The sequence below is a fragment of the Giraffa tippelskirchi genome, chromosome 8, assembly GCF_054371585.1.
Source record: "Giraffa tippelskirchi isolate mGirTip1 chromosome 8, T2T-mGirTip1v1.2.pri, whole genome shotgun sequence".
Taxonomy (NCBI): Eukaryota; Metazoa; Chordata; class Mammalia; order Artiodactyla; family Giraffidae; genus Giraffa; species Giraffa tippelskirchi.
The window spans coordinates 10,463,453-10,483,795 of NC_137282.1; the positions used below are offsets into that span (position 1 = coordinate 10,463,453).

A 20,343-nucleotide genomic window follows, 5' to 3' on the forward strand; every position below is an offset into this window, starting at 1 on the left:
CTGAGCCACAAGGGAAGCCCAAGAATACTGGAGCGGGTAGCCTATCTCTTCTCTAGTGGATCTTCCCGACCAAAGAATTGAACCAGAGTCTCCTGCATTGCAGGTGGATTCTTTACCAACTGAGCTGTCAGCAGGAGGGCTATAAAAAACCATGACTCTAAGAACCTATACGCACTGGCTTTACTCCTGGGAACAAGGAAGAGGAAGCACATTGTACCTGCCTAGCGCTCTGGCTGTTTTCCTGAGACCACGCAAGGTGCACACCAAGCCATGTTGAATATCGGCCCTGGCCTCTCTCGCTGCAGCGCTGCTTTGCAGTAAGGCGAAGTCTGTCATTGCTGAGGAGAGTGTGCACTTGGGAAGGATGGAGCTGAATGGGGCGAGGGCAGCTATTTCTGCTGCTTATAGAGGGAGTGGATCAGGAATTATCTAGAATTCTGACTGACATTCCAGAGTCATACCAGGGCACATGCCCCAACCACATCAGGCACCCACTCCAGCACCCTCTTGCTTCAGGGATCATACCCTCTGGGGCAGAGGTGTCATTCCCAGGATGGAGGGGGAAGGTGCATACTTAAAAGGAACTGAACCAGCTTGGACCCAACCTTATACCATAAGGTTGTCCTTATCCATTCACCATCAGCAGCTTGGGACCTGATGCCATCTCCCCAGTAGGATGGTGATAGCCACAGATCATAGAAGTCTCAGCTCACATCTGGCACTGGCTCTACCACTTTGTCATCAATACTGCATCTCACCAAAGTGACAGCAGGCAACACACCCTGGGACAGGATATGACCCGTGATCGTGTCAGATCTAGCTCTCCCACAAAAACCACTGGGTACACACAGACTGTATAGGGATGCTGGGACACAAAGACATCCCTTCAAGACTAGAATAGGTAACTCTTTACTTAATTTCATAGAGACAAAGTCAAACAAAATGAGAAGACAAAAGAATTATTTCAAATGAAAGAAAAAAATTTGGGAAAACAAAAAAAGATAATTTACCAGATAAAAAGTTTAAAGCATAAGCAATAAAAATGTTATCTGAACTTGGGAAAAGAAGAAATGAACACAGTGAGAATTTTAGTGAAAAACTAGAAATATAAGAAATAACCAGTCAGCGGTGAAGAATACAAAAACTAAAAGAGAACAAATTAGTGATTACCATTGGGAAGAGGTAAGCAGGGAGAGATTAAGAGATACAAACTACTATATATAAAATAAATAAGCTACAAGAATATATTGCACAGCACAGAGAACATAGCCAATATTTTACGCTAACTTTATTATTTTAATTTTAATTTATATTGGAGTACAGTTGATTAAAAATATTGTGTTAACAATATTGTACAGTTTCAGGTGTACAGCAAAGTGATTCAGTTATATATATATAAATCCACTTTTTTCAGATTCTTTTCCCATTTAGGTTATTAGAGAGTATTGAACAGAGTTCCCTTATCTGTTTTAAATATAACAGTGTGTACATGTCAATCCCAAACACCCAATCTATCCTTCCCCCGCAACCCTTCACCTCTAGTAGCCATAAGTTCATTCTCTAAGTCTATGAGTCAGTTTCTATTTTGTAAATAACTTCATTTCAACCATGGTTTTTAAGATTACGTGCATAAGTGATATCCTATGATATTTGTCTCTCTGTCTGACTTACTTCACTTAGTTTGATAATCACCAGGTCCATTTATGTTGCTACAAATGACATTAATTCATTCTTTTTAGTGGCTAATAGCCCAATGTATATATGTACCACTCATCCTTTATCCATTCATCTGCTGATGGACATTTAATCTGCTTTTGTGTCTTGGCTATTTTGAATAGTGCTGCAATGAACATTGGGGTGCATGTATGCTTTTGAATCAAGTTTTTCTCTGGTTATATACCCAGGAGTGGGATTGCTAGATCATATGGTATTTCCATTTTTAAGGAACTGTTCTCCATAGTGGATGCACCAATTTACATCCCCACAAACCTCATAGAAGAGTTCCCTTCTCTGCTTACCCTCTCTAGCATTTACTGTTTGTAGATTTTTTGATGATGGTCGTCCTGACCATATGAGGTGATACCACATTGCGGTTTTGATTCACGTTTCTCTGATAATTTGATGGGCTTCCCTGGTGGCTCAGGTGGTAAAAAAAATCTTCCGGCAATGCAGGAGACCTGGATTTGATCTCTGGGTCGGGGAGATCTCATGAAGAAAGGAATGGCTGCCCACTCTAGCATTCTTTGCCTGGAGAATTCCATGGACAAAGGAGCCTTCTTGTCATTCAGTCGATAAGTCCTGTTCGACAATCTGTGACCCCATGGACTGCAGCATGCCAGACTTCCCTATCCTTCACCATCTCCTGGAGTCTGCTTAAACTCATGTCCTTTGAGTCAGTGATGCCATCCAACCATCTCATCCTGTTGTCCCTTTCTCCTCCTGCCCTCAATCCTTCCCAGCATCTGGGTCTTTTCCAATGAGTTGACTCTTCCCATCAAGTGGCCAAAGTATTGGAGCTTCAGCTTTAGCATCAGTCCTTCCAATGAATGTTCAGGTTTGATTTCACTTAGGATTGGCTGGCTTGATCTCCTTGCAGTCCAAGGGACTCTCAAGAGTCTTCTCCAGCACCACAGTTTGAAAGCATCAATTCTTCAATGCTCTGTCTTCTTTATGGTCCAACTCCCATCTGTACATAACTACTGGAAAAATCATAGCTTTGACTATACAGACCTTTGTCTGCAAAGTGATGTCTCTGCTTTTTAATATGCTGTCTATGTTTGTCATAGCTTTTCTTCCAAGAAGCAAGAGTCTTTTAATTTCATGGCTGCAGTTGCCACAGTGATTTTGAAGCCCAAGAAGATAAAATCTGTCACTGTTTCCATTGTTTCCCATCTATTTGCCATCAAGTGATGAGATTGGATGCCATGATCTTAGTTCTCTGACAGTCCAAGGGGTTACAAAGAGTCAAACACAGCTGAGGACTAACACTTTCACTTTTCAATAATAAACTATGTTGAACATCTTTTCATGTGTCTCTTACCCATCTGTATGTCTTCTTTAGAGAAATGTCTCTCTTTAGGTCTTTTGCCCATTTTTTGACTGGGTTGTGTGTTTTTATGGTGTTGAGCTGCATGAGATGTTTGAAAATTTTAAAGACTAATCCTTTGTCAGTTGCATCATTTGCAGATATCTTCTCCCATCCTGTGAGTTGTCTTTTTGTTTTTGAATATGATTCCCTTTGCTGTGCAACAGCTTTTTAATTTAATTAAGTACCATTTATTTTTGTTTTTATTTCCATTACTCTGGGAGATGGGTCAAAAAAGATATTGCTGCAATTTATGTTAAAGAATATTTGGTCTTTTTTTCCTCTGAGAGTTTTATAGTATTCAGTCATATATTTAAGTCTTTAATTCATTTTGAGATATTTTTGTGTGTGGTGTTAGAATTTTCTTATTTCATTTTTTTTTTTACATATAGCTGTCCAGTTTCCCAGCACCACTTATTGAAGAGACTGTCTTTCCTCCATTGTATAGTCTTGCCTGCTTTGTCATAGATTAGGTGACCATAGGTGTATGGGTTTATCGTCAGCTTTGTGTCCTAGTCCACTGATCTATATGTGTGTTCTTGCCAGTACCTTCCTGTTTTGATGACTGTAGCTTTGTAGTATAGTCTTAAGTCAGGGAGCCTGATTCTTCAGCTTCATTTCTTTAGATTTCTTTAGTTATTAGGGGGTCTTTTGTGTCTCTATACAAATTTTATGATTTCTGTTCTAGCTCTGTGAAAAATGCCATTGGTAATTTGATACGAATTTCAGTAAATCTGTAAATTGCCTTGGACAGTGTATCCTTTTGACAGTATTGACTCTGCTCCAGAATCACTGCAGATGGTGACTGCAGCCATGAAATTAAAAGACTCTTACTCCTTGGAAGGAAGGTTATGGCCAACCTAGATAGCATATTTAAAAGCAGAGACATTACTTTGCCAACAAAAGTCCATATAGTCAAGGCTATGGTTTTTCCAGTGGTCATGTATGGATGTGAGAGTTGGACTGTAAAGAAAGCTGAGCGCCGAAGAATTGATGCTTTTCAACTGTGGTGTTGGAGAAGACTCTTGAGAGTCCCTTGGACTGCAAGGAGATCCAATCAATCCATCCTAAAAGAGATCAATCCTGGGTGTTCATTGGAAGGTCTGATGTTGAAGCTGAAACTCCAATACTTTGGCCACCTCATGCGAAGGGTTGACTCATTGGAAAAGACCCTAATGCTGGATAGGATTGGGGGCAGGAGGAGAAGGGGACGACAGAGGATGAGATGGTTGGATGGCATCACCGACTCGATGGACATGGGTTTGGGTAGACTCCGGGAGTTGGTGATGGACAGAGAGGCCTGGCGTGCTGCAATTCAGGGGTCGCAAAGAGTCGGACACAACTGAGCGACTGAAATGAACTGAACTGAACTGATTCAAGAATGTGGTGTGTCTTTCTGTCTGTTTGTGTTGTCTTCCAAATAAGCTACAAGAATATAGCCAATATTTTATATTAATTTTAAATGGAGTATAATATATAAAAATATTGAATCAATATGTAGTATATCTGAAACTAATATACCATTGTAAATCAGCTATACCTCAAGTAAAAAAAAATTGATGGTGAGAAGCATAACTTGTAATCTTCCTAAAATAAGTATAAATTAACAGGTACTTTATGGAAAGTGATTTTTAAATGTTTAGGAGTCAAATTTATCATCACACTTTTTTTCTATTTCTGATGCAATTAAGTTTAATTTTCAAATATTAGGAAATAGACATTGATATATAGCAATTATGATGTGAGTTATAATAGAGAAAATAAACAAGACACACTAAATGCCAATTATAGGTTGATCAGATAAGTTACAGCATAGTGAAGTGAAAGAGAAAGTCACTTAGTCATGTCCAACTCTTTGCAACCCCATGGACTCTAGCCTGCCAGTCTTCTCTGTCCATGGGGGTTCTCCAGGCCAGAATACTGGAGTGGGTAGCCATTACCTTCTCCAGGGGATCTTTCCAACCCAAGAATTGAACCCAGGTCTCCCACATTGCAAGTGGATTCTTTACTGTCTGAGCCACCAGGAAAGCCCATACCCAATACAAATAATTTTTAATGACATGGAGATATGTAATATTATGGTGATAGAGAAATCAGGGTAAAACCTGCAAGACATTATTTCTACCTTTTAAAAATTTTTAATTGAATATAGTTTAGTTACAAGATTGTGTTAGTGTCTTGTGTACAACAAAGTGATTCAGTTATACTTATATATATTCTTTTCCATTGTGGTGTGTTACAAGATATTGAATATAGTTTCCTGTGCTATACTGTAGGACCTTCTCGTTTATCTATTTTGTATATAGTGTTTTTTATCTGCTAATTTCAAACTCCTAATTTATCCATCTCCCATTCCCTTCAGCTCTACTTTTTTGACTACACATGAAAATTATGTGGGTTGTGATCACTATTAAGGCATAGATTGTGTCTTTGACTTGGAAGGCAATATTGTTAAAATGTTACTGTTCTCAAAATCAATTAATGAATATGATGCAGAAGAATCCAGATCATGATTCCAACAGGTTTCTTCTCTCAGGTGGGGGGCAGGGAATGACTTGTTGGTGGAAACCGAAAAACTTATTTAAAGGTTATATTAAAATGCAAAGAGCTAAAAGTACAAAATAACCAATGCAATTTGAAATAAAATGGAAATTGGGAATTCTTTTTACTAAATAAAAAGACTTAAGATAAAGTTAAAATAATTAAAATAAAAGCCAATAGGTACGAGGATAAATTAGCCTATAGACTAAGGTATAAAATATTACTTCAAAGGAATTATAGATCAAAATGCTTTAATAAAAATTCAAAGAAAACTTATGGATAGTATCTTTGAGTATCTAAGTATCTCAGAGTTATCTGAAATGGTGCAAAGTCAGTTACAGATAAGGGAAAATATTGATAAATATATTATATCATGGTTAAAACTACTAGATAGAGATTTGAAGTTCCAGGACAGACTAGATGTACTTTCCCCTATTCTTCTCATTAATTGTAGTTAAGAATCCCGGATATTAAATGTAAAATAAACATATGAAGATTCCAAAGCTGAAAGATTCTTTCAGCAGATCAGCTAGGCACCTCAGAACCTGAGGAACAACATAACAATGTGATCTCTTTGCTTTTAGCCTTGTATATCCAAAATTGAGTGCCAGAGAAGCCAGGAACTCAGAAAGGTCAAAGGAAACAGACAAAAATAAGTCATAAAGGAAAGCCTGACTTTAGCCAAGTGAACAGCTTAGCAAGATGGTACACTTTTAAACAATGGATTCTCTACTGCAGCCAAAGGATATAGATAAAATTGTAGGTACACGTCTACTCTCACCAGAGTGGTAGAACAGAGGATTCGTGGAGAGCCTGTTCTTCCCAGCCACTTGCAGTAATAGGAGCCCCTCTCATTCCAGATGTTAGTGGAATCTGTACTTCCAATGCTGAGTGAGTGATAGTTGCTCAGTCTTGACCGACTCTTTGCGACCCCTTGTACTGTAGCCCACCAGACTCCTTTGTCCATGGCATACTGGAGTGGGTTGCCATTCCCTTCTCCAACTTTCAGCATTACCTGACAAAAATGAGGCAGTGTTCCTTTCCCCTAGTTCAGAGTTGTAACAGGGAAGAACTGCTGAACCAGAAGGTTTAACCAGGTTTAACCATGAGGTTTAACCAGAGTCTCATAACACAATAATCAAAATATCTAGATTTCAATCAAAAGTCATACCATGAACCAGGAAAATCTCAATTTGAAAGAAAAAAAAAAGAAAATCAATAAGCATTAGCAACAAAATTATATTTATGTTAGAAATAGCCCTATTAGGGTTATTAGGAACCCAACCCCTATTAGGAACCAGGCCACACAGCAGTAAGTAAGCACCAAGAAAGCGAGCAAAGCTTTGCCTGCCACTCCCCATCGCTCCCCATCAGTCACAGTACCTGTCCCTGGTGCCAAAATGATTGGGGCCACTGCTGTAAGCAATATGAAGCAGCCATCGGAATAGTTTATCTAACTGATTCTAGACCACAGAGGAATATGAGGGATGATACACACATCTCCGCACATTCGTTTCAAACTTGAAAAGGAATGTGTTTGGGGCATGTGACTGTCCAAAAGTAGACAAGCTAATCGATGAAAACGTAAATGAAATTTCTCCCTTTTTCTCACCCATTCTTACCTACAGGACTATAAGAAAATAAACTGCATAATCTAGACACTTCCCCCTTTTAGAAAATATATTTTTGGCTGTCTTACGGATTTTTTGGAACTGTGATTGACTGTTTCCAAGCCCCTATTTGTGTCTCTTGTTCACAGGTGGAAGTCTTACATGTTAATATTTAAAACATCATCCCAACCATTGACCAAGGCTGAGTACTTTCATAGAGCCCCTTGCTTTTCCTGTTGTCACAAAAGAGCTAGCTACAAATTGATCTGTTTTGTTTACTTGAAAGAAATTATATCAGAAGCATGGATCTTAACATTCCTTGGCTTATTTTTCCCCTAAATACAAGCCAGGGAAGCATGAATAGTTCATTAGTGCCTCAATGACACTAGAATAAAAATACTGGATTGGCAAAAAAGTTCCTTCAGTTATTCAAGTAAAAATAAAAGACAATTTTTTTGTTTTCACCAAGATCTTTATTCAACCAGGTAATCACCATTTTGTTCCATCCAGTTCACTTCAGTCGCTCAGTCGTGTCTGACTCTTTGCAACCCCATGAACTGCAGCACGCCAGGCCTCCCTGTCCATCACCAACTCCTGGAGTCCACCCAAACTCATGTCCATTGAGTCAGTGATGCCATCCAACCATCTCATCCTCTCTCATCCCCTTCTTGTCCCACCTTCAATCTTTTCCAGCATCAGGGTCTTTTCAAAAGAGTCAGCTCTTCGCATGAGGTGGCCAAAGTATTGGAGTTTCAGGTTCAACATCCATCCTTCCAATGAACACCCAGGACTGATCTCCTTTAGGATGGACTGGTTGGATCTCCTTGCTGTCCAAGAGTCTTCTCCAACACCACAGTTCAAAAGCATCAATTCTTCTGTGCTGAGCTTTCTTCATAGTCCAACTGTCACATCCTACATGACTACTGGAAAAAACATAGCTTTGACTAGATGGACCTTTGTCCATATATTTACTTAACCAATAGTTATAGAAAATAATGAATGTTTTAGACTATTCATCATATGTTGGATATTCTATCAGACAACTTGAGAAAAGTGGGCAGATAATCTTAGAAGATGCCCTCCAGAGTATTCAAATTAGATTAAAATTTTGATAGAGGAATATTAACATGCAGTCTACATCAAAATCAGGTTAAATAAGTAAAACACAAATTTGTATTTAGTGAGCATTTACTATATCCCAAGCTATTTTTGTTCCTTTTTGTGTAATAAATTATTTCATCCTCGTAACCTATGACTTGGGTATAATTTCCATTCCAAATTCAAAGATAGATAAACTAAGGTATGGAGGAGAACATTGCTTTTGTAAAAGACAAGGGATACTGTTATTAAAGTTAGAAGAATGTAAAAATGACAGAAGCACTGGTATTGAGCATTGATCAGTGGGCTCTATGATTAAAGTAGTTCTTGTACTGAATATTGGTTCTGTCAGTCAGTGGTGGCATGACCTAAAAAATGCTCATTTAATTCTCATCAAATATAAAATGGGGATAAAAATATCTCCTTCTCAGAGTCAATGTGAGCATATATATAAAAATACATAGAAAGTGCAAAGGCCTGTTACAAATGCTCATTCCAATTTGGCTTGTTTTGTTCTTATACCAGCTATAATTTTTCGCTTCATAATTTCTATGCCTTTGTAGAAAAGACATAGAGAAGTTCTATGTTTTCAGGTATATCAAGAATGTTGTCTACTTTTATTGAGGAGACAAATTAGAGAAAATCTATATGGCACTTGAAAAGCATTGAATGAACATTTCTTGTATTTTATTTTTAAAATTCTTTTCCACATTAAAATAAAAACTGCCTGTAACATACCAAATTACAATACTCTAATAATTTTCATTGGCTATTAGTAAACTCACAACTCTGCTCCTTTAAGGGAAGCAATATCCTACTGTAAAAATCTGATGTTTGATAAAGTAATAATGTACCATTTTGACTTCAAGTTTTTTATTAGAATGCGTAGATGTTATGAAATTAAACCTCATCCTAAGTATATATCACATTGTGTATCTAATTTATTGTACTAAGTACAGTTGATGAATTCCTGACTTTAAAGTTGTTGGTTGTTTCGTCATTTTAGTATTGTGAAAATGGAGCGTGCCGTATGCTCCATCAGTACACGCAGTTTCAAGACTGTGACCCAAATATCAAATGCAAAGGACATGGGGTATGTAATTGTTGCTTTATTTTATGTATAGTTGAAAATCCATATCATAACATTGTCAAGGATAATAATAAGCTTCAGAATTATGAATGAGGAAATTTCTTTGGAAAAATTCAGTTAAATGTAGTAACCAAATTTCATTATTTACACATGTGTGCAGGTTCTATGTATTCTTCAGATCATTGCACACTTCATGAGCTAAAAACTTTTAAACCTTGTACAAAAATGCAATATGAAACATAAGCTACTATAATGTTAGATAGAGACTGCTTTATTTTGGAAATAGACATATTTAGTGTTACATGTATATCAGTTCAGTTCAGTTCAGTCACTCAGTCGTGTCCGACTCTTTGTGAACCCATGGACTGCAGCACGCCAGGCCTCCCTGTCCATCATGAACTCCCAGAGTTTACTCAAACTCATATCCATTGAGTCAGTGATGCCATCCAACCATCTCATCCTCTGTCGTCCCCTTCACCTCCTACATTCAATCTTTCCTAGCATCAAGGTCTTTTCCAGTGAATCAGTTCTTCTCATCAGGTGGCCAAAGTATTGGAGTTTCAGCTTCAGCATCAGTTCTTCCAATGAATATTCAGTACTGATTTCCTTTAGGATGAACTGGATGGATCTCCTTGCAGTCCAAGGGACTCTCAAGAGTCTTCTCCAACACCACAGTTCAAAAGCATCAATTCTTCAGCATTCAGCTTTTTTATAGTCCAATTCTCATATCCATACATGACTACTGGAAAAACCATAGTTTTGACTAGGTGCACCTTTGTTGGCAAAGTAATGTCTCTGCTTTTTAATATGCTGTCTAGATTGGTCATACCTTTCTTCCAAGGAGCAAGCATCTTTTAATTTCATGGCTGCAGTCACCATCTGCAGTGATTTTGGAGCCCCCCAAAATAAGATCTGTCGCTGTATCCACTTTTTCCCCATCTATTTGCCATGAAGTGATGGGACCAGAGGCCATGATCTTAGTTTTCAGAATGTTGAGTTTTAAGCCAACTTTTTCACTCTCTTTTTTTCATTTTCATCAAGAGGCTCTTTAGTTCTTTTTCGCTTTCTGCAGTAAGTGTGGTGTCATCTGCATATCTGAGGTTATTGATATTGAGTCCAGCTCGTGCTTCATCCAGTCCAGCGTTTCTCATGAGATACTCTGCATATAATTTAAATAAGCAGGGTGACAAAATACAGCCTTGACTTACTCCTTTCCCGACTTGAAACCTGTGTTTTGTTCCATGTCCATTTCTAACTATTTATTCTTGATCTGCATACAGATTTCTCAGGAGACAGGTCAGCTGTTCTGATATTCCCATCTCTTTCAGAATTTTCCACAGTTTATTGTGATCCACACAGTCAAAGGCTTTGGCATAGTCAATAAAGCAGAAATAGATGTTTTTTTCTGGAACTCTCTTGCTTTTTTGATGATCCAATGGATGTTGGTAATTGGATCTCTGGTTCCTCTGCCTTTCTAAATCCATCTTGAACTTTTGGAAGTTCACAGTTCATGCATTGTTGAAGCCTGGTTTGGACAATTTTGAGCATTACTTTGCTAGCATGTGAGATGAGTGCAATTGTGTGGTTGTTTGAGCATTCTTTGGCATTGCCTTTCTTTGGGATTGGAACGAAGACTGACCTCTTCCAGTCCTGTGGCCACTGCTGAGTTTTCCAAATTTGCTGGCATATTGAGTGCAGCGCTTTCACAGCATCATCTTTCAGGATTTGAAATAGCTCAACTGGAATTCTATAACCTCCTCCAGCTTTGTTCGTAGTGATGCTTCCTAAGGCCCACTTGACTTCACATTCCAGGATATCTGGCTCTAGGTGAGTGGTCACACCATCATGATTATCTGGGTCATGAAGATCTTTTTTGTACAGTTCTTCTGTGCATTCTTGACACCTCTTCTTAATATCTTCTGCTTCTGTTAGGTCCCTACCATTTCTGTCCTTTATTGAGCCCATCTTTGCATGAAAAGTTCCCTTGGTGTCTCTAATTTTCTTGAAGACATCTTTCGTCTTTCCCATTCTATTGTTTTCCTCTATTTCTTTGCATTGATCACTGAGAAAGGCTTTCTTATCTCTCCTTGATATTCTTTGGAACTCTGCATTCAAATGGATATATATTTCCTTTTCTCCTTTGTTTTTAGCTTCTCTTCTTTTCTCAGCTATTTTTAAGGCCTCCTCTGACCACCATTTTGCCCTTTTGCATTTCTTTTTCTTGGGGGTGATTTTGATCACTGCCTCCTTTACGATATCATGAGCCTTCATCCATAGTTCTTCAAGCACTCTGTCTATCAGATCTAATCCCTTGAATCTATTTGTCTGTTCCACTCTATAGTCATAAGGGATTTGATTTAGGTCATACCTGAATGGTCTAGTGGTTTTCTCCACTTTCTTCAATTTCAGCCTGAATTTGGCAATAAGGAGTTCATGATCTGAGCCACAGTCAGCTCCCAGTCTTGTTTTTGCTGACTGTATAGAGCTTCTCCATCTTTGGCTGCAAAGAATATAATCAATCTGATTTAGGTGTTGACCATCTGGTGATGCCCATGTGTAGAGTCTTCTTTCGTGTTTTTGGAAGAGGGTGTTTGCTATGACCAGTGCATTCTCTTGGCAAAACTCTGTTAGCCTTTGTCCTGCTTCATTCTTTTTCATTCCAAGGCCAAATTTTCCCATTACTCCAGGTATTTCTTGACTTCTTACTTTTGCATTCCAGTCCCCTATTATGAAAAGGACATCTTTTTTCGGTGTTAGTTCTAGAAGGTCTTGTAGGTCTTCATAGAACTGTTCAGCTTCAGCTTCTTCAGCATTACTGGTCAGGGCATAGACTTGGATTAGTGTGATATTGAATGGTTTGCCTTGGAAATGAAAAGAGATCAATCATTCTGTCATTTTTGAGATTGCATCCAAGTACTGCGTTTCAGACTCTTTTGTTGACTATGATGGCTACTTCATTTCTTCTAAAGGATTCTTGCACACCGTAGTAGATATAATGGTCATCTGAGTTAAATTCACCCATTTCAGTCCATTTTAGTTCACTGATTCCTAAAATGTCTACATTCACTCTTGTCATCTCCTGTTTGACCACTTCCAATTTTCCTTGATTCATGGACCTAACATTCCAAGCTCTTATGCAATATTGCTCTTTACAGCATCGGACTTTACTTCCATCACGAGTCACATCCACAACTGGGTGTTGTTTTTGCTTTGGCTCCATCTCTTCATTCTTTGTAGAATTAGTTAGTATATACATGTATATATTTATATATAAATATAAATACTGCTTATAATTGAGAGCATGACTCTGATGCTGGGAAAGACTGAAAGCAGAAGGAGAAAGAGATGACAGAGGATGAGATGGTTGGATGCCATCACCAACTCGATGGACATGAGTTTGAGCAAGCTCCAGTAGTTTGTGAAGGACAGAGAAGCCTGGTGTATTCCAGTCCATGGGGTTAGACACGACTGAGTGACGGAAATGAACTGAACTGATAACTGATACATACTAAATACTCACAAACTTTATTTCTATTACACATTACTCGTAATCTAATATATTTTTGACAGCAGAGTTCCTTGTCCATTGAAATCTGTCTCAGATCAGTGACTTCAGTTTATTTTTCTCTATGGTTCTTTCTGTATTTGAAGTCATTCACTGATGGACTATTGGATAATATTGAATTTTTATTTAACTATTGTAAATAGTGGTACAGTGGACGCTGTTGTACATTCACCTTGCAGAGTTATTTGATTTCATAAATTGATTGCATTGAAATCTGATGGGCCAAATATATGCATAATTTGAATTTTAATAAATATTGCATGTCTTCAGGAAATATTATATCAGTTTTTCTTCACCTATCAGGAGTGAAAACATTTCTTCAATTTCAGGCCAGATGAGCTTCTTAGTTTACTAATATCTTCTGACATGCTAAATTTATTGCTAACTTGCATTTTTTAAATTAATAATAGAGTTTCAGTGTGACTGGTCACATTTTCCATTTGCACTTCTATTTGTCTATCCATTGTGAAATCATTACCTGAATTATAGAAATTCTGTGCCCTATTTAAGTTTTGCCAAGCATGCATTTAGCTTTAAAATGATAGTTGGTATCTCCCACTATCTTGATGCTTCATATTTTCAATAGTAATTCTGGAAAAAGTGACTTGTCTGTGTGTCTTGTATCAAAATTTACCTCCTATTTACACATCTTATTATTTACAATTTCTTTTATGTTCCATTCCTTTATTAGTTAATTCTAATTTAATTTTGCCTGAACTTATCCCTAGATTCTCTATTCTGCTTCTGACCCATCTTTTGATTCATCCATAAGGTCGTATTTATAAGTGTATTCTAGCCTTCCTGTGCTGTGCTTAGTCACTCAGTTGTGTCTGACTCTTTGCGACCCCATGGACCATAGCCCGCCAGGCTCCTCTGTCTTTGGGGATTCTCCAGGCAAGAATACTGGAGTGAGTTGCCATGCCCTCCTCCAGGTGATCTTCCCAACCCAGGGATCGAACCTGGGTCTGCCGCATTGCAGGCCAAATTCTTTACTGTCTGAGGTACCAGGGAAGCCCAAGAATACTGGAGTGGGTAGCCTATCCCTTCTCCAGGGGATCCTCCCAACCCAAAAATTGAACTGGGATCTCCTGCATTACACGCAGATTCTTTACCAGCTGAGCTACCAGGGAAGCCCCCTAGCCTTCCCATTTTCTAGCAAAATCAAGTTTTCCAACTGCACCTGAATAAGTAAGCTTCGCCCTTTAGTTTTCTCCTCGTGTTTTGTAAAAGTTGACTCTTACAACAGTTTTATAAAATATTTGGCACAATTCATAGTAAATTTCAACTCCTGCTATAATTTTTAGCTTCCTAATTTCTATGCCTTTGTAGAAGAGAGTTCTGTATTTTCAAGTGTATCAAGAATGTTGTCTACTTTTATTGAAGAGATAAATTAGAGAAACCCTCTGTAACATTTAAAAAGCATTGAATGGACATTTCTTGCATTGCATTTTATTTTTATAATTATTTTCCACATTAAAGTAAAAACAGCCTGTAATGTACCAAACTGCATTACTTTAATCATTTGCTTTGGCTCACAATCAATACTAATCCATTTGACTTTTATATGACATATAAAATGGTTTTCTTTATTTTGTTTTCATTCCAGGTTTGCAATACTCGCTACAATTGTCACTGTGATGTTGGATATGCGCCCCCAGATTGTTTGGAAACACCCTCATCACCAGGAGGAAGTATCGATGATGGATTTTGGATTTATGTACCTGAGGAAGGTTAGTAACTAAATCACTGCTCCAACAGAGCCTTCTGTATCCTTACAGCCCCACTGTCTATGTGGCTATTAAGCACTGGACATGTGGAGAATGCAATTAAGGAACTAACATTTTCATTTTATTTTACCTAATTAAATTTAAACGGTCACTTTGTAGTGCTATTATATATAGCACAGCTATAGATTATGTTGTCAATCAAAATTTTGTATGTGCTTTTAATTCAAATCTAGCCATGAACATTTTAATGTGTCATCTTAATTTTAACCATGGCTCCCCAAATTTTTCTATTTATACAGTGGTTTTCTAGATTTGTTGCTGTTCAGTCACTAAGTTACATTTGACTCTTATGTGATCTCATGAACTGCATCACTGCTAGGCTTCCCTGTCCTTCACTATCTCCTAGAGTTTGCTTGCATTCATGTCCACTGAGTCAGTAGTGGCATCCAACTATCTCATCTTTTGTCGCCCCCTTCTTCTCTTGCCTTCAATCTTTCCCAGCTTTAGAGTCTTTTCCAATGAGTAGGCTCTTCACATCAGGTAGCCAAAGTATTGGAACTTCAGCATCCGTCCTTCCAGGGAATATTCAGGGTTGAATTCTTTTAGGATTGACTGGTTTGATCTCCTTGCTGTCCAAGGGACTCTCAAGAGTCTCCTCCAGCACCACACCTCGAAAGCATCAATTCTTCAGCACTCAGCCATCTTTATGGTCCAACTCTCATATCCATACATAACTACTGGAAAAACAATTGTCTTGACTAGATGGACCTTTGTCGGCAAATTGATGTCTCTGCTTTTTAATACCCTGTCTAGGTGTGTCATAACTTTCCTTCCGAGGATCAATTATCTTTTCATTTCACGGCTGCTGTCACCATCCCCAGTGATTTTGGAGCCCAAAGAAAGAAAATCTGTCACTGTTACCACTTTTTCCCCTTCTGTTTGGCATGAAGTGATAGGACCAGATGCCATGATCTTTGTTTTCTGATTGTTGAATTTTAAGCCAGCTTTTCACTCTCCTCTTTCACTCTCATCAAGAGGTTCTTTAGTTCCTCTTCACTTTCTGCTGTTGAAGTGGTATCATCCACATAGGTGAGGTTGTTGATATTTCTCCTAGTGAGAGAGATTCTTGATTTCAACTTGTGATTCATCCAGCCCAGCATTTTGCATGATATACTCTGCATATACGTTAAAAGTTTTTTTTTTTTTTGCTTGTTTTAGTATTGCAAGGCTAGTATTTAGAATTTCATGCTACACAAGGGAAAATAAAGTTTGGATTCATGTACAAAAGTTATTGAAAACCAGATGTTTTTTAATTTTTTTTTAATTGAAATATAATTGCTTTCCAATGTTGTGTTAGTTTCTGCTGTACAACAATATGAGTCAGCTATAAGTATACATATATCCCTTCCCTCTTGAGCTTCCCTCTCATCTCCACACTATTCCACCCCTCTAGGTCATCAAAGAGGCCCGAGCTGAGCTCTCTGTGATATACAGCCGCTTGGTAAATTACTTTGAATCAATATATAATTGGACTGTACCTGTGTTTCAGTGGCACAGATTCTTTTGTCATTTTGAGAGGGCATTAAATTTGTTTACACTTAATATCATGAGGTGGTGCAGTGGTTAAGAATCCACCTGCCAGTGCAGGAGATACAAGAGATGTGGGTTCGATCCACGAGTGGGGAAGATCCACTGAGAAGGTAATGACAACCCACTCCAGTATTCTCACCTGAAAAATTCAATGGGCAAAGGAACCTGACAGGCTACAGTCCATGGGGTCACAAAGATGTAGACTTTTGAGTGACTGAGCATGCCCACGAATACACACAATATCATCATAATTGGTTTGGTGGTAATTCTGATTGCTTGATTTAGATTTTTGTATTTTAATTTTCTGGTTTATTCCTTTTGCTTATTTGGACCACTTGGCCATAGATTTACTTTTCTAGTTTTATGCAATATCTTTATAACACCAAGAGGAATATCAACTTTTTAAATTAATGCAATCAAAATGAAAACAATATCACTTTATACTTTCGTTATGTAAATTTAACCTCATCTACTATTACTGTTTCTTTTTAATTAGCCTCAGTTATATCTGTAATTATCACTAAATAATTTTTAAAACAATTCTGTTGGGTTTTTTTTTTTGGTCTTAAATACTAGTCTTTATTTTTACACAAAGCAGTGCAAAATTAGGCAGTTCCCCAAAGGGTGACTTGGAACTAGAAAATCCACGCTGAGAGTGAGAGTGTTAGTGTTAGTTGCTAAGTCGTGTCTGACTTTTTGCAACCCCATGGAGCCTGTCAGGCTCCTGTGTCCATGGGATTTCCCAGGCAAGAATACTGCAGTGGGTAGCCATTTCTTTCTCCAGGGGAGCTCTTTTTTTTTTTGCTCTATTTTTTAAATAGAGGAATCTGTTAGATGGTAATATCAACCTAATATATTCTAAGTAGCAGTGCACAGAAGGGAATATGATAGAATTAAATACGTTAGAATGTAGCACATAAATATTAAATATACATATAAAGATTAAATTATATATATTTAAAAGAAATATATAAAGCACTTTGTGGTATAGTCACAGAAGTTTGGAAAGCACTTTTAAGTTTAAATTTATTTATTCTATGATTACACTATTTGAATTCCAAATTTTTATAATTCAAGTTACTAAAATGATTTATATCATTTTTTAAAAAGTTATAAGATACTGTTATGTCTTCAGGTAAAGCTACAGACTTGATAAAACGACGTGGTGCCTCTCAAACAAATAGCCTTATGATCAGTTTCTACGTTTTCCTACCTTTCTTCATTTTAACTGCTATCATTGCTCTTAAATGGAATAGAATGAAGATATTTTGGAACAAAGAGGGAACAATAAGTGGGGAGTAAGTAAACACAATGTTTTTTATATTTAATATTTGAAAGGCTTTATAAGAAAATTAATGTTATTCAGAATATTATAAATAGGGACTCGTATGGATTGGCTTAATGCTTGTGTGTGTGTGTGTTCTTAGTCTCTCAGTCATGTCCGACTCTTTGTGAACCCATGGACTGTAGCCTGCCAGGCTCCTCTTTCCATAGGGTTCTCCTGGCAAGAACACTGGAGTGATTTGCCATGACCTCCTCCAGGGGATCTTCCCAACCTAGGGAATTGAACAGGGGTCTTCAGCACCAAGGGCTTCCCTTGTGGCTCAGCTGGTAAAGAATCTGCCTGCAATGCAGGAGACCTGGGTTTGATCCCTGGGTTAGGAAGATCCCCTGGAGAAGGGAAAGGCTACCCACTCCAGTATTCTGGCCCGGAAAATTCTGTATAGTCCTGTATAGTCCATGGGGTCACAAAGAGTCAGACAAGACTGAGCGACTTTCACTTTCACTCCTGCACTGCAGGCAGATTCTTTACCATTTTAGCCACCAAATGGTAGCTTATAAGTCACTTAAAATGCTTATAAGTCTACCAAATGTTTAGAAATATACCAGTTTTTTTTCAAACTTTAGGCACATGGGTATCCTTCATGTCCATATAGGCCCAGGAACAACTGAATTTACTCAGTAAATCCTCAATATCTTTCTGGTAGAAAGCCATGTTGGCTATAATTACTTTAGACGGTTCTGTCTACTTCCTAAGCAACCCCATTTTCCTTGTCTTGACATTTGGTGGTGCCAAGAAGATAGAATATGCTGGAAGGTAAAAGAGTTCCAGAAAAAAACATCTATTTCTGCTTTATTGACTATGCCAAAGCCTTTGGCTGTGTGGATCACAATAAACTGTGGAAAATTCTGAAAGAGATGGGAATACCAGACTACCTGACCTGCCTCTTGAGAAACCTGTATTCAGGTCAGGAAGCAACAGCTAGAACTGGACATGGAACAACAGACTGGTTCCAAATAGGAAAAGGAGTACGCCAAGGCTGTATATTGTCACCCTGCTTATTTAACTTATATGCAGAGTACATCATGAGAAACGCTGGGCTGGAGGAAGCACAAGCTGGAATCAAGATTGCCGGGAGAAATATCAATAACCTCAGATATGCAGATGACACCACTCTTGTGGCAGAAAGTGAAGAAGAACTAAAGAGCCTCTTGATGAAAGTGAAAGAGGAGAGTGAAAAAGTTGGCTTAAAGCTCAATATTCAGAAAACTAAGATCATGGCATTTGGTCCCATCACTTCGTGGGAAATAGATGGGAAAACAGTGGAAACAGTGTCAGACTTTATTTTTCTGGGCTCCAAAATCACTGCTGATGGTGATTGTAGCCATAAAATTAAAAGACACTTACTCCTTGGAAGGAAGGTTATGACCAACCTAGACAGCATATTGAAAAGCAGAGACATTACTTTGTCAACCTAAAGGTCCGTCTAGTCAAGGCTATGGTTTTTCCAGTGGTCATGTATAGATGTGAGAGTTGGACGGTGAAGAAAGCTGAGTGCTGAAGAATTGATGCTTTTGAACTGTGGTGTTGGAGAAGACTCTTGAGAGTCCCTTGGACTGCAAAGAGACCCAACCAGTCCATCCTAAATGAGATCAGTCCTGGGTGTTCACTGGAAGGACTGATGTTGAAGCTGAAACTCCAATACTTTGGCCACCTGATGCAAAGAGCTGACTTATTTGAAAATATCCTGATGCTGGGAAAGTTTGGAGGCGGGAGGAGAAGGGGACGACAGAAGATGAGATGGTTGGATGGCGTCACTGACTCAATCGACATAAGTTTGGGTAAACTTCGGGAGCTGGTGATGGATGGGGGGCCTGGCATGCTGCGGTTCTTGGGGTGGCAAAGAGTCGGACACAACTGAGTGACTGAACTGAACTGAACTGAATGATGAATAGAGGCAGGGCAGCACGGACTATGGGGATGGAGACAATAAATAGAGATGGGTCAGCTTAGAATATATGGGGCCAGTGACGGTGAATTGGAATTGGTGATGGACAGGGAAGCCTGGCGTGCTGTAGTCCATGGGGTCGCAAAGATTCGGTCACGACTGAGCGACTGAACTAAACTGAATGACAATGAATAGAGATGGGGCAACATAGAATATGGGGAAGGTGAGAAAATATAAGATCACAAAGAGTGAGGGAAAGCACATATGACGCGCATGGCCTATGTTACACGAAATTAATATTGCTCATGTGTTTCTGAAATTAAAGTTAAGGTACTTGCTCAGTTTTTCCTTTTATTAGAACAGAATTTAATTACTTCTTTTTTAAAAATGAGATATAATTACCATATATGATATCAGTTTCATGTGTATAATACTTTGTATATAATGTAAAATGATCATAGTAAGTCTAGTTAACATTTGTTACATAGTTGCAAATTTTTGATTTTCCTCCGATGAGGTCTTTTAAGTTCTACTCTTCTAGCAATATGGACATTTATATAATCATTCAATTGTTATAAATTGATTTAATTGAGTGATATTTGGCATAAGTCTGCCTGGGCTCTTATTTAAGACACCTCGAAAAATCTGAATAGTTGCAAAGCTGAACCTGACTTCTGGAAGAAATGGTATACTTAGATATCACTGACCATAAATAACAAAATCTGTCTAAGTTTTAAGAGCATCATTCAATTGTTTCAGGGCTACAAGGGCAAGAAATGATGTAGAAACACAAAAGGGTAGTAAGGA

The 20,343-nt window shown here is 38.1% G+C and overlaps 1 protein-coding gene across 50 annotated transcripts in view; it reads left to right on the forward strand.

Moving 5' to 3' along the window:
* Positions 1 to 20,343, forward strand: part of LOC145518868 (A disintegrin and metallopeptidase domain 3-like) — a 109,213-nt gene that overhangs the window by 83,233 nt on the left and 5,637 nt on the right. For 13 of the 50 annotated variants that reach the window (XM_081523963.1, XM_081523962.1, XM_081523961.1 and 10 more), the window contains 3 exons: positions 9,341 to 9,427; positions 14,596 to 14,719; positions 17,442 to 17,604. In XM_081523963.1, the coding sequence (XP_081380089.1) occupies positions 9,341 to 9,427; positions 14,596 to 14,719; positions 17,442 to 17,604 (374 nt within the window). Of the gene's footprint in view, positions 1 to 9,340; positions 9,428 to 14,595; positions 14,724 to 16,169; positions 16,218 to 17,441; positions 17,609 to 20,343 lie in introns of all 50 variants that reach the window. The other 37 variants (XR_014063379.1, XR_014063380.1, XR_014063375.1 and 34 more) reach the window with 11 other exon arrangements.